At 42.8% G+C, this 14,043-nt stretch overlaps 1 protein-coding gene across 9 annotated transcripts in view; it reads left to right on the top strand.

The window, feature by feature from the left end:
* Nucleotides 1–14,043, top strand: part of LOC113025474 (uncharacterized) — a 47,324-nt gene that overhangs the window by 17,243 nt on the left and 16,038 nt on the right. For 7 of the 9 annotated variants that reach the window (XR_013909957.1, XM_080303506.1, XM_080303504.1 and 4 more), the window contains 11 exons: nt 320–446; nt 2,163–2,362; nt 2,563–2,609; nt 2,685–2,738; nt 2,890–3,007; nt 3,132–3,374; nt 3,476–3,570; nt 3,679–3,785; nt 3,877–4,011; nt 4,822–4,984; nt 9,747–9,845. Coding sequence is in view for 6 of the 9 variants with exons in the window: in XM_080303506.1 (XP_080159632.1) it covers nt 320–446; nt 2,163–2,362; nt 2,563–2,609; nt 2,685–2,738; nt 2,890–3,007; nt 3,132–3,374; nt 3,476–3,570; nt 3,679–3,785; nt 3,877–4,011; nt 4,822–4,984; nt 9,747–9,845 (1,388 nt within the window). In the remaining 3 variants the exon portion in view is untranslated. Of the gene's footprint in view, nt 1–319; nt 447–2,162; nt 2,363–2,562; nt 2,610–2,684; nt 2,739–2,889; nt 3,008–3,131; nt 3,375–3,475; nt 3,571–3,678; nt 3,786–3,876; nt 4,012–4,821; nt 4,985–9,746; nt 9,846–14,043 lie in introns of those variants that run through there. The other 2 variants (XR_013909958.1, XR_013909959.1) reach the window with 2 other exon arrangements.

The following is a 14,043-nucleotide window of genomic DNA, read 5'->3' as shown; positions in this document are numbered from 1 at the left end:
ATTAATTTCATGATAATCTATAACAGGTTGGCAAATATGTCATGTAATTTTGGATACTGGATGCATATTTACAATGTTCCCTTGTTTATTGTTGTTCCCCAACGGTATCATTGTTCTGAACAAAAATAGTTCTCTTATATTTTATGGTTTGCCCGTGTTTGAATTGCTCTATATTTAGGTGTTTGTGGTACTTATGCTGGAGCTGATGGCTAAAAGACTAAAACGTTTGAGACTTTAATCCCTCATGCTGCAACCTCTTGTAGGGAGGCTTAAGACTGTTTTGATCTCTCTGTTGAGCAACTGACTGCTCCGTCTGCAGGTCCACTCTTAACGCCGTTTCACTCAGCTATGAGATTATCAGTTCGCTCAGTGTACTTCCTGACTCAGCGGTGGTGGAACAGTCCTCTTACGTCCTGCACACAAGGAAGATGAATAATAATACGCAGGTTAGTAAAACCATATTATTTTTATATTGACTGACTTTTAGATTAATGTAAATAGTGATTTGATACATTACTTTTGATGATATCTAAAAATCTAGGTGTAAAATGTAACCTTAATTGTTAACTTCATAGATCTATAAATATCTGAACAAGGAATGATGTCCATGCATAACAGACAGCCTATCAAAAAAACCAAAACAATTTTAAATGGTATTTTTAGCACCTTGTTGCAAAAACTCATCAGAATGCCAAAACTATTTAGCTAGCATGGTGTGAAGTGTGACCTCAAAGAAATTGAGGAAACTGGACCAGCTGAGCATGAAAGAAGATGTTGCAGGCCTAAAAACTATCTACAGCAGAAAACAGCATTCATTAAGAAAGGGGGAATAAAATAAAGCAAAGACTTGACACAGGACCTGAGACATGCAGGTGGCCCTTCAGATGATCCATCTACTGCTCACTGAAACTTAATCAGAAATAAAGAGTAAGAATCACCAATTCTTAAGGAAGAGAATACAGGAAGAAAAGCCGTAGCTATGCCAAACAATGCAAAAACTGGCCTGTGACATTGACATTTTTAGTTAGTTTAGTTTACAAAAACAAATAATGATATGCTGTCAGTCATGGATTGGCCTCCTCTGAACCCAGACTTCAAGATCCTTGAAGCAGTGTGGGATCATCTTGATACAGAACAAAAAGCAGCCTACATCCAAAGAAAAGCTTTGATTGTTCTTCAAGAAGCCCGGAGAGCTATTCCTGAAGACAAAGACGTTACAAGAACGCTTGTCTAAGAGAACCGAGGCTGTGATCAAGGATAAAAGTGGTCATACCGAATACTGGCTTTCAAGCTCAATAAAATAACACAAACTATGATTTTGCCTTTATAATATATTTCAATTAATGTTTGCAAGTTTCAATTAATTGCTTAACCTATTTCCCATTTTCCATGCACACATTTGCCACTGTACTATATGTGAAAGAAAAATTAAATTACTAAAACATATTTCTAGATCTGGGAGAAAAACAACTCTAAAACTAGAGTTTGTTTAATTATTTGAGCTCTGTTCATAGTGAATTACACATACCAACAAGGCTTAGACTCAGAAAACATGACTGAATTATGCAACAGTCCTCTGATCATTAAAGCTGTACTTCACCTCAAATGATGACTTGTTAATCACTTCAGAGGAGTGTGAATAAGAGTTCTTTGTCAAACAGGTCTGATAGTTAACAGCAGTAAGTACATAATGATAGGAAATGTACTATTGATAGTCATGCTTCCTGATGTGTGTCTACTCACGTGCACTTTAGATCTTTATGTTGTAATGCCCACATTGTGGAGTAATAAACCAGTACTCTCAAACAGAGAAAAGCTCATTAGGAAATGTGCTTCTAAGTGGATGGTGCATAAAGAATTCCTTGAAGGAATTCAATCTGCTGCACATGCACTTTGTGCTTGAAACACACTACTATATTTATACTTCTCAAAAACATCCTTGTTAACACAAACCTTTAACAAGAACCTTGGCACTGCTTATATATCCAAGGATTAAAGTGATGCACCAACATCTTCTGAGCTCTTATGTAACAGCTGGTAATTAAAGTCAATAGCACAAAATCTTCGACAATGTACATAAGATCATAGTTCTAAAATGATGTAAGATGTAGCCCTTTGAATTCTGATATCATTGTCTTTTCTTTTACACAAATCTGTGGCAGGATACTGCAGTGCTTCAGCACATTGAGAGGGAGGTACGCATGCGTGAAGGAGCTTGCAAGCTACTGGCAGCATGTTCCCAAAGAGAGCAGGCCCTGGAGGCCTCCAAGAGCCTCCTAACCTGCAATACCCGCATTCTGGCCTTGCTCAGCCAACTACAGAGGATGAGGAAAGTACAAATCCTACAAAGTGTGGGATGCAGGTCAGATAATTGAACTATATACTGAGGATGATGTAAATATACACTTGTATCATAGAATAGAAACAAATCATGTTTCTGCAAAAATCCATGCCTCTAGCTAGCAATTAGAGTTCAGCTAAGCTGACTGTTTAAATGGACCCCAACCCCAAACCTAACCTTATTCTGTGTGGTTGATTGACATACTACGTGATTTACTGCAGGCCATCTGACGATCTGGTGCCATGTACAGGAAAAGTAGCACTTTCAGGTGTGTTTTAAAAGATTTCTAAAAGTACTTCAACTAGCCTTTTACATTTCTAACACCATGATGTGCACTCTCTAGACCTGCGAATCCCCCTCATGTGGAAAGACTCAGAGTACTTCAAAAACAAAGGAGGTAAGTCAAAATGAAAAAGAGCATGTGATAGCATCTGGTGCATTTTTTGGTTTACACTATGTGCACTAAATCCCTATGTACTGGCTAAACACACAAAATATTCTTCATTCCCAATATATAACAAGTGTTTACCTAAAGTTCTTACTTTCAGAACTACATCGCTGTGCCGTATTTTGCCTGATCCAGTGTGGCACAGAGATCCATGACACTGACCTGGTGATGGTAGACAGGACACTAACTGACATCTGTTTTGAAGACACTATAATATTGTGAGTCAAGTGTTTTTTATTTCAGTTTGAAAGCTAAGTTTCTGCTTTCTCATCCTCCTTAAAAACACATTCGCAAGCTTTTGTTGAAAAAAAAAAAGTAAATGCATTTTCTCTGTGTGAGCAGCAACGAGGTAAGTCCAGGGTTTCAGCTTCGCGTTGAGCTGTACAGCAGTTGCGTGGTCGATGAATTCTCCCCTGGGGCCATAGGATCCTGGAGAGTGAGCCGTCTGGGGGGCTCTTTGGGATGCTCCTCTGGGAAAAAGATCCGTGCTGCATTCGAGTCTGCAGCTGTTTGCGGATCCATTTCCAGTGGAGATGTAAGATCCGGAAGCGTGCCACCAACATTATCACCTGACCTGTTGGCACTGTGAGTATGACACTATAAGGAAACATTTTATGGTGTCGCTTGGAAAAAAAAAAGCAACAACAAAAAAAAGAATGATTGTGCAAAGTTCTTTCTTTCTCAAGGGGACCTAAGTACAACCTTTTGGCTCACACAACCCTGAGAATTGAGCATGTCCGGGAAGGTTTCAAAACGCACGATTTATCACTTTCAGCGACAGGTGAGTCTCCTGTCCTGTCATTTCCTCTCCTCTCTCCTCCTTAAAATCTAAATATACATAAATAATGAATCTTTTTAAAATTCCTAATCCTTTTAAATGTTTTGCCAGAGGATAATCCATTCTGGTTGCCTTTGTACGGAAGTATGTGTTGTTGCTTAGTTGCTCAGCCTCTGTGCATGATTCAGCCAGTGATAAGTGGCCAAATCAAAATCAAGGTGACAGAATTTTTTTTTTTTAATTGTTCAATATTGTTATTCATTTATCATTATTATTCACATTATGACTTTTCTCACTGCTCTTGCTCAGCTCAGCTCAGAAGAGGACTGTAATTATTCTGAAACTGTCTATGGTGTCCTCAAGAGGCAAGCCCTTCTCTGTTATCAAAGTCAAGAAGGCCTGGAGTCTGAGGACAATCCCTTGCTTGAGATTCCAATCACAAAGGTTGGTTCTAAACAAGCAAAGTCTGATGAATAAAGGCAGTGATTCATTTAGCATTTTGCCAGTGTTGATTATAATTACACACCAAGGCCACTAGAGTGCACTGACGAATTATTTAGTGGAGAGGAAAAGTGTTGTAAGGGTGAGGAGACTGAAATATTTTGCACAGTTCAAAACAGCTTTTTTAAAATTATATAGATAGCTCTAATTAAAATCAGTCATGTATGTTCAAAGCTAGAGATAAAAAAAAAAAGATAGCATCTCCTTGAATCCCCTCTTATTTCTACCCTTTTAAAACCAAAAATAATTTTCTGTTTCGGCAGGGAACAACACTGAGATTACGAGCTCTTTTTAAAAAGATGTTGGTGTATCAGAATCACCACTGTTGCAAGGATAGACTCACCACAAGACAGACTAGGTTCAACTGAAGAAAATCTGAACTGCAAACACTTGAGTATAGATTTTCTCTTTACGTGTGAGATTTTCAGGGAGCCTTGTTTTTGAGAAGCTCAATTTTAACATGTGATACAATTAAATGGTGACTTTGTGTTGTGGGTATGCTCAGAGCAGCATACCCACAACACGAAGCTTGGCAGCTTTTGCAGGTGAGCATCATGGAAACATACCATGGAATTTCTCTCTATTAGCTAACAATGACCATTCAGCCTTTTTAATGCAGTATGGAATGCAGTGATGAGCAGTTTATTGCCTGTGATGAAGCCATTTAGGTAATACAAAAGGTATTTCAGTAGATCAGCTGTAGCGTTGAGGCTACCTGCAGTGTCTCAGCTTATTCTTTGTTTTTCCTCCCAGGATACCGTTGTCTGTATGTCTGACAGAGATCCTGCCAATTGCCAGAAAATATACATCAATACACAACGTCAAGGGGAGGACATAACTTATGTGCTTACCACATACACACTTGAAGACACACAGCACTGGAGGAAGGCCCTCTGTCAGCACATCTATAGCATGAGTGAGGCCTGAATGAACTCTTTGTTTCTTTTGCTTGTTTTTTTGTTTTTTTAAGTTCTTTGGGCTTTACAAGCACAGACATTCAAATCCCTGGCATGACCTACCAGCAGAACTTCTTACACAATCTTTACACAGAGTGACGCTGGATTTGCAAGGGAGACGTTACAGGGATGTTTGGTCTGTCCTGTTTTTACTTCAACGAAATTATGAGTACGTTTATACAAGAACAGGGTGTGCACCAAACTAAACCAACAAGTGTGAACACTCTTTGAACAAAGAAAGTTCACACTTCTGCCAAGCTTGCATAATCCCCCAAAATACGATATCAAACTTGCAGGATGATTGTAATGAAATGTTTTGGAGGTGTGCATGCACCAAAAAGCACATGTGCAGCACAGTTCACAAGCCCATAGACATCTGAAACTGATCACACGATTTGTTGTTCTGTTGCAACTTTGGATTTTTTATGATGCTTTTTTGAAACATAAGGAGTTTAAAAACAAAAAAGACAGCATTTATATCTTCATTAAACAAAGAAGGTGCAACCGGTAGGTGAAATAACCTCATATCACAATCTGTTTATTAGTATTCACGTGTATCTCGGCTGTAAGAACTTCTGGTTTCAATTGGATGTACGGAAAAAGTGACGATATGATTTCATTAACTTTTATCGTCTTTGGGCGGAGCCACGGTAGTTGTTTTCCCCACTTTTTTTTTCAGTCTGCATACATAAGATAGTTGATAGTTGCTTGCAGTATCGTGTTGAGGCCTGATTACTGAGAATGTTGTAGGTTTTCATGCCTAGTGCTAAGTTATAGCAGGGCTTTGCCAAAACGTAAAAGTATTATTCTAAGATGCACAATCTTGTTTTTGATAAGGTTCCAGGAGCACAAAAAGAAAATCAAATCAGAAAGTAGCAGCGTGGAAATCAAGTAACTCATAATTAGCTTCATTCTAACTTCATTCTTATTTTTGGGCGATGCTTTTTAGCTTTTATTTTGATAGGACAATGGTGAGAAGGCAGGAAAGCTGGGAGAAAGACTAAATGGCTGCTTCAAGGCAAAGCCAGGCCTCTGCATTTAAGCTGGTGGTTAACTAACACATTACAAGGTTTGCTGTATCAGTGGGTGCAGATTCATACAGTAAATATGCAACACATACAGTATGCCACCTCCTCATATTTCTTTGCATGACTGACAAAGAAAATACAGATTAACATAGTTGCAGTCACACCTGTGTTTTAATACAATAGAGCTAGACAAACAAAGTGAAATTGAATCAAACTCAGTCTCCATTCTTATGAATGGGTGGAGGCTACATATCAGGTTTACAGTCGGGTCCATAAATATTGGGACATCGACACAATTCTAACATTTTGGGCTCTATACACCACCACAATGGATTTCAAATGAAACGAACAAGATGTGCTTTAACTGCGGATTGTCAGCTTTTATTTGAGGGTATTTACATCCAAATAAGGTGTAGGAATTACAACAGTTTGCATATGTGCCTCCCACTTGTTAAGGGACCAACAGTAATGGGACAATTGGCTTCTCAGCTGTTCCTTGGCCAGGTGTGTGTTATTCCCTCATTATCCCAATTACAATGAGCAGATAAAAGGTCCAGAGTTCATTTCAAGTGAGCTATTTGCTTTTGGAATCTGTTGCTGTCAACTGTCAAGATGAGATCCAAAGAGCTGTCACTATTAGTGAAGCAAGCCATGATTATGCTGAAAAAACAAAACAAACCCATCAGAAAGATAGCATAAACATTAGGAATGGCCAAAACAACTGTTTGGAACATTCTCAAAAAGAAGGAACGCACTGGTGAGCTCAGCAACACCAAAAGACCAGGAAACAACTGCAGTGGATGACCGAAGAATCCTTTCCCTGGTGAAGAAAACACCCTTTACAACAGTTGGCCAGATCAAGAGCATTCTCCAGGAGGTAGGTGCATGTGTGTCAACGTCAACGTCAACAATCAAGAGAAGACTCCACCATTGTGAATACGGAGGGTTCACCACACGATGTAAACCTTTGGTGAGCCCCAAAAACAGGAAGGCTAGATTAGAGTTTGCCAAACGACATCTAAAAAAGTCTTCGCAGTTCTGGAGCAACATCCTATGGACAGATGAGACCAAGATCAACTTGTACCAGAGTGATGGGAAGACAAGAGTATGGAGAACGAAAGGAACTGCTCACGATCCTAAGCATACCACCTCATCAGTGAAGCATGGTGGTGTAAGTGTCATGGCATGGGCGTGTATGGCTGCCAGTAGAACTGGTTCTTTTGTATTTATAGATGATGTGACTGTTGACAAAAGCAGCACGATGAATTCTGAAGTGTTTCAGGCAATAAAATCTGCTCATATTCAGCCAAATGCTTCAGAACTCATTGTACGGCGCTTCACAGTGCAGATGGACAATGACTTAAAGCATACTGCAAAAGCAACCAACGTTTTTGAAGAAAAAGAAGTGGACTGTTTTGTAATGGCCAAGTCAATTGCCTGACCTGAATCCGATTGAGCATCCATTTCACTTGCTGAAGACAAAACTGAAGGGAAAATGCCTCAAGAACAAGCAGGAACAGAAGACGGTTGCAGTAGAGACCTGGCAGAGATCACCAGGGATGAAACGCAGTGTCTGGTGATGCCTATGTGTTCCAGACTTCAGGCTTTAATTGACTGCAAAGGATTTGCAACCAAGTATTAAAAAGTGAAAGTTTGATTTATGGTTCATATTTTGTCCCATTACTTTTGGTCCCTTAACAAGTGGGAGGCACATATGCAAACTGTTGTAATTCCTACACCTTATTTGGATGTAAATACCCTCAAATAAAAGCTGACAGTCTGCAGTTAAAGCACATCTTGTTCGTTTCATTTGAAATCCATTGTGGTGGTGTATAGAGCCAAAAATGTTAGAATTGTGTCGATGTCCCAATATTTATGGACCCGACTGTACATAGCATTATTCTATATAACATGCTGATACCTGCTACCTACCTGCATTTATTAATGCTGTTCATAGAATCAGATATATTTGTGTGACATTTTTTGTACTTTGTGTTATGGAGAAAAAATCTCTCTTATGTTGAACTGAAATCTGATAAGGTGTTTCAGTTTGTTTCTTATCTGGAAAAAAAGGGAAAAAATGCAATAACATATTTATCTATACATGGGGACGAGTGTAAGGGTTATCTACTGCATCAACATATCGTTCCACCTGTATCCACAATGCTGCAAGTGACATTATAGAAAGTCAAGAGACCAGCTGACGTGTATTTGTAATATTGTACATCGTGAGATGTTTAACGCTTTACGCTGGTATTTCCCAAACGGGTGCCCACGGTGAATCAGGATAGATTTTACACCAAATGCCCTTCTTGACATAACCCTCTGATTTATCTTGTCTCTCTTCCTGGTGTCAAACTGAAAGGGTTTTGTTCACGTGCAAAGTGAGTGCGCTATCTGAGTTTATAGACACCGTTTGGTATGTGACTCTTCACACATCAGTAGACAGAGGAAGCATCAAACAGTTCACATACTTTGTTGTATTATTTCATTTTAGACTGCCATCAGTGTACACTCAATAACCTATATTTAAACTTAAAAGACAACTAAATTCTTCTGCATATAATTAGAAGCCAAAACAGAGATGCAACATTGAACTCCACACGCGATCAGGTGATTTTCCATGAGATGTGTCTAGGGCTTAATTGGATTAAATGACGAGGCCTGGAGTCACCCGGGTTCTTTCTAGAGGTGTCCATGTGGCCTTGTTCACAGATTAACCAAGCAGGGAGGGTCATCAGCACATTTATTTGACTAATCCCACATACACAGGGAGAGTCCTGTCTGTCTTTCTTTGGAAAGGTCATGCATGTAGAAATCATGATCATTAAAAAAGGTGTGTTTCTAAATAAAAATACATTCTGCATACCTCAGGGCTATTACTGTTAATCTTCATTGTAATCTTCTTTTAATAAGGCAACTGCAGAACATGTTGCTGCAATGATATTGTGAGTAGGAGAATGTGACATTACGTCACTTGTTGATGTGAACAAGGGAGTTCTTGTTTGTCAGTGATCTGTCAGTGTGGATTTATTTATAAATTTTATCGAGTTTTGAAAGAAAGTATTCAGAGAACCATCATGTGGGCTGCAACGTGCAAAAAAAAGATGCAATGACAGAGCACCTTGTACATCTAATATGTAATTGTGATTAAATTACATATTATTATGTTAAACAATCATGAACATAATAAATAATGTTAAATAGGGAAAATAAGCATAAGCTTATTTAATTCGAATTGCACACAGACAGTGTGCACACAAGCCAAATCTGAGTGCAACACCGTCATGAAAAAAAGGCCTCTTTGTCTAGATAAGCTTGATTGATGATGCCTTGCAGTTTTAAGAGTTTTTGTTTTTTTAGTGGCTTCAGTCTGCGCTGCCTCTTGTCCAGCAGGTAAATCAAGACCGTGTCATCAGATGAGAATGTCTTTCAATGCTCAAGAATACTGAAATTACTGTACAATGTAAATCTGGTTTAATATTGGTCAATACTGAAATATTGCTTTTTAGCCAATGCAAACAATTATACTACTGATATGCTTTTAAACACCCATTCAGGGCAATAACAAACATGCTTGCCAGCTAATTTCAAAATAATTTGACAAGATAATTGCTGATGTCAATTTTGGATTGAATTCTTTTCTATTCATCTGCTACATAATTGTATAATATTTGTATTATTATTTTTGCAGGCCATTGGAAACAGTGCTGTGACAACCTCATGAAGATACAAATGCCGAGCTCCAGGAAATCAGTAATGACGAAGCAGGGATCTCTATACCATGAAATAGGTAGAGTAACATGCGCAATGACTGAGTGATGCCAGCTTATGCCACAGCCCCAGAGATGGTGTTCAACTAAAATCTTAAACTATCTTACCAGTCATTTGGTTTGCCTGACTTGGCCAAGGACAGTCTCATTCTCAAGTGTTTCACTTCCTGGTTAAACAACAACAACAAAAAAGTAACTGATTTTAATTTCTACATCTGACAGCTTTAATTTTTTATCATTGGATGTTTATTTTAAATTGACTTTAAAACAACCCGAAGAGGAGACATGGGCGCATCCTCCCGCAGGCCCACCACCCGCAGGAGGCGCCATAGGGGTCGGGTGCATTGTGTGCCGGGTGGCGGCCAGGAGCGGAGGCCCTGGCGGACTGACCCCCGGCTGCCAAGACTGGCAATAGGGACATCGAATGTCACCTCTCTGGTGGGGAAGGAGCCTGAGTTAGTGCGTGAGGTTGAGAGGTACCGGCTAGATATAGTCGGGCTCACCTCTACGCATGGCTTGGGCTCTGGAATCAGTCTCCTGGAGAGGGGCTGGACTCTGTTTCAGTCTGGAGTTGCCCCTGGTGAGAGGCGGCGGGCTGGGGTGGGTATTCTAATATCCCCTCGGCTTGCTGCCGGTACGTTGGGGTTTTTCTCGGTGGATGAGAGGGTTTGTTCCCTGTGCCTTAGGGTCGGGGAACGGGTCCCGACAGTCATCTGCGCTTATGCGCTGAGTGGCAGTTCGGAGTACCCAGCCTTCTTAGAGTCCCGGGGGGGGGGGGGGGGGGGGGTGCTGGAAGGTGCTCCACCTGGAGACTCTGTTGTCCTGCTGGGAGACTTCAATGCTCACGTGGGTAACGACAGCGAGACCTGGAGGGGCGTGATTGGGAGGAACGGCCTCCCTGATCTGAACCTGAGCGGTGCTTTGTTATTGGACTTCTGTGCTAATCACAGTTTGGCCATAACGAACACCCTGTTCGAACATAAGCGTGTCCATAAGTGCACGTGGCACCAGGACGCTCTAGGCCGTAGGTCGATGAACGATTTTGTAATCGTATCACCAGACCTGCGACCATATGTTCTGGACACTCGGGTAAAGAGAGGGGTTGAGCTGTCAACTGATCACCACCTGGTGGTGAGTTGGATCAGGTGGCGGGGGAGGACGCTGGACAGACCTGGTGCACCTAAACACGTAGTGAGGGTGTGCTGGGAACGTCTAGCAGACGCCCCAGTCCGCGACAACTTCGGCAGAGCTTCAACAGTATTCCGAGGGAGACTGGGGACATTGAGTCCGAATGGACCATGTTCAGCATCTCCATTGCCGAAGTTGCTGCATTGAGCTGCGGCCGCAAGGTGGTTGGTGCCTGCCGTGGTGGTAATCCCCGAACCAAATGGTGGACACCAGAGGTGAAGGGAGCCACCAGGATGAAGAAGGAGCCCTATCGGGCTTGGTTAGCCTGTGGGACTCCGGAGGCAGCCGACAGGTATCGACAGGCCAAGCGGAATGCGGCTCGGGCAGTGGCTGAAGCAAAAACTCGGGTGTGGGAGGAGTTCGGAGAGGCCATGGAAACAGACTTTCGGACTGCCTCGAAGAGATTCTGGCAAACCGTCAGGCGTCTCAGGAGGGGAAAGCGGTGCTCTACCTGCACTGTGTATAGTGCTGGCGGAGCGCTGCTGACGTCGACTGAGAAAATTGTCAGGCGGTGGAAGGAATACTTCGAGGACCTCCTTAATCCCACTGACACGTCTTCTGAGGAGGAAGCAGAGTCTGGGGATGAGGGGAATGACCTGCCAATTTCTGGGGGTGAGGTCACTGAGGCAGTTAAACAACTCCTTGGTGGCAGAGCCCCTGGTGTTGATGAGGTCCGCCTGAGTTCCTGAAGGCTCTGGACGTTGTAGGGCTGTCCTGGTTGACATGCCTCTGCAATGTTGCTTGGAGATCAAGGGCAGTACCTGTGGACTGGCAGACCGGGGTGGTGGTCCCCATCTTTAAGAAGGGGGACCGGAGGGTGTGTTCCAACTACAGGGGGATCACACTCTTCAGCCTCCCTGGGAAAGTCTATGCCAGGGTTCTGGAAAGGAGAGTTCATCCGCTAGACGAACCTCGGATACAGGAGGAACAATGCGGTTTTCGTCCTGGTCGCGGAACACTGGACCAGCTCTTTATCCTCTCGAGGATACTTGAGGGTGCATGGGAGTTTGCCTAACCAGTCTACATGTGTTTTGTGGACTTGGAGAAGGCATTCGACCGTGTCCCTCGGGTTGTCCTGTGGGAGGTGTTGCGGGAGTATGGGGTGTCTGGCCCATTGCTACGGGCCATTCGATCGCTATACAACCATTGCAAGAGCTTGGTTCGCATTGCCAGCAATACAGCAATAGGTCGGACTTGTTCCCGGTGGGTGATGGTCTCCGCCAGGGCTGCCCTTTGTCTCCAGTTCTGTTCATAATTTTTATGGACAGGATTTCTAGGCGCAGCCAAGTGGCGGAGGGCTTTCGCTTTGGTGGCCTCAGAATCTCATCTCTGATTTTTGCGGATGATGTGGTTCTGTTGGCTTCATCGGGTGAGGGCCTCCAGCTCGGACTGGAACGGTTCGCAGCCGAGTGTGAAGCAGCGGGAATGAGGATCAGCACCTCCAAATCTGAGGCCATGGTTCTCAGCCGGAAAAGGGTGGAGTGCCCACTCCGGGTCGGGGATGAGTTCCTGCCCCAAGTGGAGGAGTTCAAGTATCTCGGGGTCTTGTTCGCGAGTGATGGGAGAAGGGAGCCGGAGATCGACAGACGGATTGGGGCTGCAGCTGCAGTAATGCGGACGCTGCACCGGTCCGTTGTGGTGAAGAGGGAGCTGAGTGTAAAAGCGAAGCTCTCAACTTACCGGTCGATCTACGTCCCTACCCTCACCTATGGCCACGAGCTGTGGGTAGTGACCGAAAGAACGAGATCGCAGATACAAGCGGCAGAAATGAGCTTCCTCCAAAGGGTGGCTGGCCTCTCCCTTAGAGATAGGGTGAGAAGTTCGGCCATCCGGGAGGGGCTCAGAGTAGAGCCGCTGCTGCTCCACATCGAAAGGAGCCAGCTGAGGTGGTTCGGGAATCTGACAAGGATGCCCCCTGGGCGCCTCCTGGGTGAGGTGTTCCAGGCATGTCCCACCGGGAGGAGGCCCCGGGGCAGACCCAGGACACGTTGGAGAGATTATATCTCTTGACTGGCCTGGGAACGCCTGGGTGTTCCCCCGGATAAGCTGGAGGAGGTGGCTGGGGAGAGGGAGGTCTGGGCCTCTTTGCTTAGGCTGCTGCCCCCGCAACCCAGGCTCGGATAAAGCGGATGAAGATGGATGGATGGATGGATGGATGGATGGATGGATGGATGGATGGACTTTAAAACAGACTTTTTCACTTTGACTTAATATCAAAAACAGATTGAAGCTACATTTACTGAATCTGTTTGACCACATGGCATAAGAGGAATTTAGCAGTAGCCTGATCTGGTATTACCTGGTTGCACATCCTCAGATGCTGAACTCCATAAGCATTTAGACTTATATTTCTACACCCTGATGTATGAATTAAGTATGCACTGTTCCTTACCAGTGTTTGGTTTGTTGCCAACTTACAGGTGAAATATTTGTCTCTAATATCGCTAGCGTTGATATTTTTGTTGCGACTGGCTAGAGTTGAGGATCCACTCCAATCTGATCTATTTCTGACTTTGGTTCGCTACTATTTGTGAAGAGCATATTCAGAGGGTTGTTTGAGGTTAAAAAACAATGATGTTGCATAAGAGTGATGCAAAACAAATAAGCTTAGTAGCTCAGCCCAAGCCAAATGCCACTGGCATATAACACCTACACTATATTGTCAAAAGTATTCACTTGTCTGTCATTACACGCATATGAATATGATTCTTAATCCATAGGGTTTATTATAATATCAGTCCACCCTTTTCCAGCTATAACCTTTCTTTGTGCACTGGTGCGCAGTCATGTTGGAACAAGAAGGAGCCATCCCCAAACTGCTCCCATAAAGTTGGGAGCATGAAGTTTTCCAAATGTCTTGGTATGGTGAAGCATTAAAAGTTCCTTTCTCTAACTGATGTAATGGTGGCAAAGAGAGAAAGTGACGTAAGATTTGCGCATGCGTGGTACCCTATTGGTACCACGCAATCTATGGAGTCCCTTGTGGGGCTCCATAGATTTGTGGTAATTTTAAAAAGTTTACATTTCTTA

This window comes from Astatotilapia calliptera, chromosome 7, assembly GCF_964374335.1.
Source record: "Astatotilapia calliptera chromosome 7, fAstCal68.1, whole genome shotgun sequence".
Lineage (NCBI taxonomy): Eukaryota > Metazoa > Chordata > Actinopteri > Cichliformes > Cichlidae > Astatotilapia > Astatotilapia calliptera.
The sequence above is the reverse complement of the archived record's forward strand: the minus strand, read 5'-3'. Positions and strand labels throughout refer to the sequence as shown.